Source organism: Entelurus aequoreus, linkage group LG10 (assembly GCF_033978785.1).
Source record: "Entelurus aequoreus isolate RoL-2023_Sb linkage group LG10, RoL_Eaeq_v1.1, whole genome shotgun sequence".
In the NCBI taxonomy this organism is placed as follows: domain Eukaryota; kingdom Metazoa; phylum Chordata; class Actinopteri; order Syngnathiformes; family Syngnathidae; genus Entelurus; species Entelurus aequoreus.
In genome coordinates, this window is record NC_084740.1 from 51,671,535 (window position 1) to 51,677,534 (window position 6,000).

At 44.4% G+C, this 6,000-nt stretch overlaps 1 protein-coding gene across 2 annotated transcripts in view; it reads right to left on the minus strand.

The window, feature by feature from the left end:
• dapk2b (death-associated protein kinase 2b) overlaps positions 1–2,187 on the minus strand; it is a 57,918-nt gene extending 55,731 nt beyond the window's left edge. For both annotated transcript variants that reach the window (XM_062061146.1, XM_062061147.1), the window contains exons 1-2: positions 2,119–2,187; positions 1,650–1,781 (exon numbers count right to left, since the gene is read on the minus strand). In XM_062061146.1, the coding sequence (XP_061917130.1) occupies positions 1,650–1,726 (77 nt within the window). In that variant the 5' untranslated portion in view covers positions 1,727–1,781; positions 2,119–2,187. The remainder of the gene's footprint in view (positions 1–1,649; positions 1,782–2,118) is intronic.
• Between the last annotated feature and the right edge of the window lie 3,813 nt (positions 2,188–6,000).

Genomic DNA, 6,000 nt, shown 5'->3' on the forward strand with positions numbered 1-6,000 from the left:
GGATTGATTAAAGGCCTACTGAAAGCCACTACTACCGACCACGCAGTCTGATAGTTTATATATCAATGATGAAATCTTAACATTGCAACACATGCCAATACGGCCGGGTTAACTTATAAAGTGCAATTTTAAATTTCCCGCTAAACTTCCGGTTGAAAACGTCTATGTATGATGACGTATGCGCGTGACGTCAATAGTTAAACGGAAGTATTCGGACACATTGTATCTCAATACAAACAGCTCTGTTTTCATGTCAAAATTCCACAGTATTCTGGACATCTGTGTTGGTGAATCTTTTGCAATTTGTTTAATGAACAATGGAGACTGCAAAGAAGAAAGTTGTAGGCGGGATCGGTGTATTAGCGGCTGGCTGCAGCAACACAACCAGGAGGACTTTGACTTGGATAGCAGACGCGCTATCCGACGCTAGCCGCCGACCGCACGGATGATCGGGTGAAGTCCTTCGTCCTTCCGTCGATCGCTGGAACGCAGGTGAGCACGGGTGTTGATGAGCAGATGAGGGCTGGCTGGCATAGGTGGAGCGCTAATGTTTTTAGCATAGCTCTGTGAGGTCCCGTTGCTAAGTTAGCTTCAATGGCGTCGTTAGCAACAGCATTGTTAAGCTTCGCCAAGCTGGAAAGCATTAACCGTGTAGTTACAGGTCCATGGTTTAATAGTATTGTTGATTTTCTGTCTATCCTTCCAGTCAGGCGTTTATTTATTTGGTTTCTATCTGCAGTTAAGCCCGATGCTATCACGTTAGCTCCGTAGCTAAAGTGCTTCGCCGATATATTGTCGTGGAGATAAAAGTCACTGTGAATGTCCATTTCGCGTTCTCGACTCTCATTTTCAAGAGGATATAGTATCCGAGGTGGTTTAAAATACAAATCCGTGATCCACAATAGAAAAAGGAGAAAGTGTGGAATCCAATGAGCCAGCTTGTACCTAAGTTACGGTCAGAGCGAAAAAAGATGCGTCCTACATTGCACGCTAGTCCTTCATTCTCACGTTCCTCATCCACGAATCTTTCAGCTCAAATTAATGGGGTAATCGTCGCTTTCTCGGTCCGAATCGCTCTCGCTGCTGGTGTAAACAATGGGGAAATGTGAGGAGCCTTTCAACCTGCGACGTCACGCTACTTCCGGTACAGGCAAGGCTTTTTTTTTTTATCAGCGACCAAAAGTTGCGAACTTTATCGTCGATGTTCTCTACTAAATCCTTTCAGCAAAAATATGGCAATATCGCGAAATGATCACGTATGACACATAGAATGGATCTGCTATCCCCGTTTGAATAAAAAAAAAATTCATTTCAGTAGGCCTTTAAGAAAAAAAATAGAATTATTGTAAAATGAGAATGGATACTGAATCGTACAACGTGAGAATGGCCATTTTTAATTCGAATCGATTTTTTCCCACACCCCTAATAACAAGTGTGTGTGTATGGGCTTGGGTTTAGGGTGGGATGGGGTCCCGGAATCTGGTGCTACACCCCTGCACGGCACACACACACACACACACACACACACACACACACACACACACACACACACACACACACACACACACACACACACACACACACACACACACACACACACACACAAACACACACACACACACACGAGTGCATGAGGAAGAGACACTCACCTTCCCAGCTCCTCTCCAATGTCATAGAAGTCCTCCACCAGCAGCTGTTTAAAGAGCGCCATGCCAGGTGTCCTCATTGATATGGATGCTCTCACGCCGTGTACAACTTTCAATCCTGCTCCTCTTCTCGCCCTGCGTATACAAGAAAAGAAGTCACTCCTGTGGCGTGCATGTCCCAGCTTGCTGTGTCAAGCATTCCATCTCAGAGCTGGACCGACTTTCACATAAAGCACCTCTCTCTCTCTCTCTCTCTCTCTCTCTCTCTCCCAGCAGACTGAGCTCCAAAGCAAGTGGTGTTCCAGTGCCAAGCTGGGCAGTGCAACAGTGTTCAAGCACTGGCAATGCACCAGGATTACCAGGAATAAAAGAGCTTTGGGATAACTAGGGCAGATTAGGCAATATTAGTAAATAAAGGAGAGAGGCACAGGATGCAGAGAAGAAGAAGAAGAAAGAGGCCATGCTGGTCTACCTTATGTGGGATGTTGCTCCTCAGCGAGCTGCCGTGTGTGTGTGTGTTTGCTGGTGTCAGACTCAGGACATCACACTTTTGTGTCCGCTCAAGTCCCTCCCACGGATGTCTATTATGAAACTGCCCATAAGAAGAAGCAGCTATCAATACCCAGGACATGACAGGCGCTTACGCCACAACACTTTGACTTTTTAGCATTCACAGGGAAGTGGTTTCTCTAAAACAAAACATGCCGTCAATTAAAAAGTGCTCTCACCAGATGAAAATGATTGCATTGAAAAAATTAAGTGGAAATACTGAGGGCAAGAAAATGTGTTTGTATGTACAGCTTCATCTATGTGTTTGTATGTACAGCTTCATCTATCTATGTGTTTGTATGTACAGCTTCATCTCTGTGTTTGTATGTACAGCTTCATCTATGTGTTTGTATGTACAGCTTCAGCTATGTGTTTGTATGTACAGCTTCATCTATCTATGTGTTTGTATGTACAGCTTCATCTATGTGTTTGTATGTACAGCTTCATCTATCTATGTGTTTGTATGTACAGCTTCATCTATCTATGTGTTTGTATGTACAGCTTCATCTATCTATGTGTTTGTATGTACAGCTTCATCTATGTGTTTGTATGTACAGCTTCAGCTATGTGTTTGTATGTACAGCTTCATCTATCTATGTGTTTGTATGTACAGCTTCATCTATGTGTTTGTATGTACAGCTTCAGCTATGTGTTTGTATGTACAGCTTCATCTATCTATGTGTTTGTATGTACAGCTTCATCTCTGTGTTTGTATGTACAGCTTCATCTATGTGTTTGTATGTACAGCTTCATCTATCTATGTGTTTGTATGTACAGCTTCATCTATCTATGTGTTTGTATGTACAGCTTCATCTATCTATGTGTTTGTATGTACAGCTTCATCTATCTATGTGTTTGTATGTACAGCTTCATCTATCTATGTGTTTGTATGTACAGCTTCATCTATGTGTTTGTATGTACAGCTTCATCTATAATAATAATAATAATAATACCTGGGATTTATATAGCGCTTTTCTAAGTACCCAAAGTCGCTTTACATGTTAAAAACCCATCATTCATTCACACCTGGTGGTGGTAAGCTACTTTCGTAGCCACAGCTGCCCTGGGGTAGACTGACGGAAGCGTGGCTGCCAATTTGCGCCTACGGCCCCTCCGACCACCACCTATCACTCATTCATCATTCATTCACCGTTGTGAGCGGCAACGGGGGCAAGGGTGAAGTGTCCTGCCCAAGGACACAACGGCATGGTAAGAGGCGGGGAGCGAACCTGCAACCCTCAGGTTTCTGACACGGGCGCTCAACCCACTACGCCATGCCGCTCTATGTGTTTGTATGTACAGCTTCATCTATCTATGTGTTTGTATGTACAGCTTCATCTATGTGTTTGTATGTACAGCTTCATCTATGTGTTTGTATGTACAGCTTCATCTATGTGTTTGTATGTACAGCTTCATCTATCTATGTGTTTGTATGTACAGCTTCATCTATGTGTTTGTATGTACAGCTTCATCTATCTATGTGTTTGTATGTACAGCTTCATCTATCTATGTGTTTGTATGTACAGCTTCATCTATCTATGTGTTTGTATGTACAGCTTCATCTATCTATGTGTTTTTATGTACAGCTTCATCTATGTGTTTGCATGTACAGCTTCATCTATGTGTTTGTATGTACAGCTTCATCTATGTGTTTGTATGTACAGCTTCATCTATGTGTTTGTATGTACAGCTTCATCTATGTGTTTGTATGTACAGCTTCATCTATCTATGTGTTTGTATGTACAGCTTCATCTATCTATGTGTTTGTATGTACAGCTTCATCTATCTATGTGTTTTTATGTACAGCTTCATCTATGTGTTTGCATGTACAGCTTCATCTATGTGTTTGTATGTACAGCTTCATCTATGTGTTTGTATGTACAGCTTCATCTATGTGTTTTTATGTACAGCTACATCTATGTGTTTGCATGTACAGCTTCATCTATCTATGTGTTTGTATGTACAGCTTCATCTATGTGTTTGTATGTACAGCTTCATCTATGTGTTTGTATGTACAGCTTCATCTATGTGTTTTTATGTACAGCTACATCTATGTGTTTGTACGTACAGCTTCATCTATGTGTTTGTATGTACAGCTTCATCTATGTGTTTGTATGTACAGCTTCATCTATGTGTTTGTATGTACAGCTTCATCTATCTATGTGTTTGTATGTACAGCTTCATCTATGTGTTTGTATGTACAGCTTCATCTATGTGTTTGTATGTACAGCTTCATCTATCTATGTGTTTGTATGTACAGCTTCATCTATGTGTTTGTATGTACAGCTTCATCTATGTGTTTGTATGTACAGCTTCATCTATCTATGTGTTTTTATGTACAGCTACATCTATGTGTTTGTATGTACAGCTTCATCTATGTGTTTGTATGTACAGCTTCATCTATGACAACATTGCATGCATTCTAGGTAAGCAAACTCTTACAAGGAGTAATTTGACAATTATAAGGAACCTGCTTTCAATAACAACACCCAATTCATATCTCAAGTCCATATTCATTCATATACATTATATAAACATATACATGTATACAGTATGAAAAAAATATATATATAGTATATATATATACTTTTTAAATACACCAATGGTGCAACTGGACACATCCTCAGTGATGTAACCTAGGATCACAGGGGGTTTCGGGTCTTTCAACAATCAGACCCCCTCCCCTAGGCGACCCAGCTAGGGTTGATCAGGCCCCAGCCTGTGTCCAGGTAGCGCTACTGCCCTACATGCCACGCCTCTCCCCTCCTGATCCACAGCCACCTTGATGCCACTTCTGCTGCATCTGTGGCTAACTTCATGGCCCTTCGCTGGCTGGCCCCTGTGATGCCAAGCATTCTGTAGGCCCTGCAGAGGGATTTGCCCACAAACCCTCGACATCCCACTTCAACGGGCCGGCACATCGCTCGCCACCCATTGCTCCGACACTCCTCCACAAGCTGAGAGTACTTTGAGCTCTTCCTCTCATTGGCCTCCTCCGTACGGTCCTCTCAAGGCACTGTGAGCTCCAGGAGGATTACCTGCTTGGAGGAAACTGAGGTAAGCACAATATCTGGCCTTAGTGTTGTTTTGGCAACCACGTCAGGGAACTTCAACTGCTTGCCCAGATCAACTGACAGCTCCCAGTCGCGTGCTGTTGCCAACAGACCAGAAGAGGTGTTCCGGGCAGCCGGTGTTGACTTCTCCCCAGCTCTGATGAAAGCGGTGCTCTTCACTGGGCGGAGGCTCTTGCTGTGACTGACTCCCCTGCAGATGGTATCGGCTATGGCCTTCAGGACCTGGTCATGTCGCCAGCGGTACCGCCCTTCACCCAGGGCTGTCGGACAACAGCTTAGGATGTGCTCCAAGGTTCCTCTCCTCTGGCAGAGGGGGCACGCTGGTGTCTCCACCTTCCCCCAGGTGAAGAGGTTGGATGGACTTGGCAGCACGTCGTAGACCGCCTGGATCAAGAACTTTATCCGATGGGGTTCGGCTTTCCAGAGCTCGGTCCATGTGACCTTGCGCCCTGCTGCTTGTTCCCATCTGGTCCAGGCGCCCTGTTGCCGCATTCCCGCCATCTGGCAGGCTCGCCTTTCCTCAACTCCTGCTCGCACCTCCTCGAGGATCAGTGACCTCTTCTCTTTCCCCTGCGCCTTATCATAGCGAGGTGTTCTTCTGCTACCTAAGCCAGATCTCCCCTGCGCCACTGTTCCCACCAACACCCTTTGCCGTAGCCTTGCCTCTGCGACATCCACAGCCTCGGCAGCTCTCCACTTACGCCCCGTCCTGACTTCAATCCCAGCCTGGG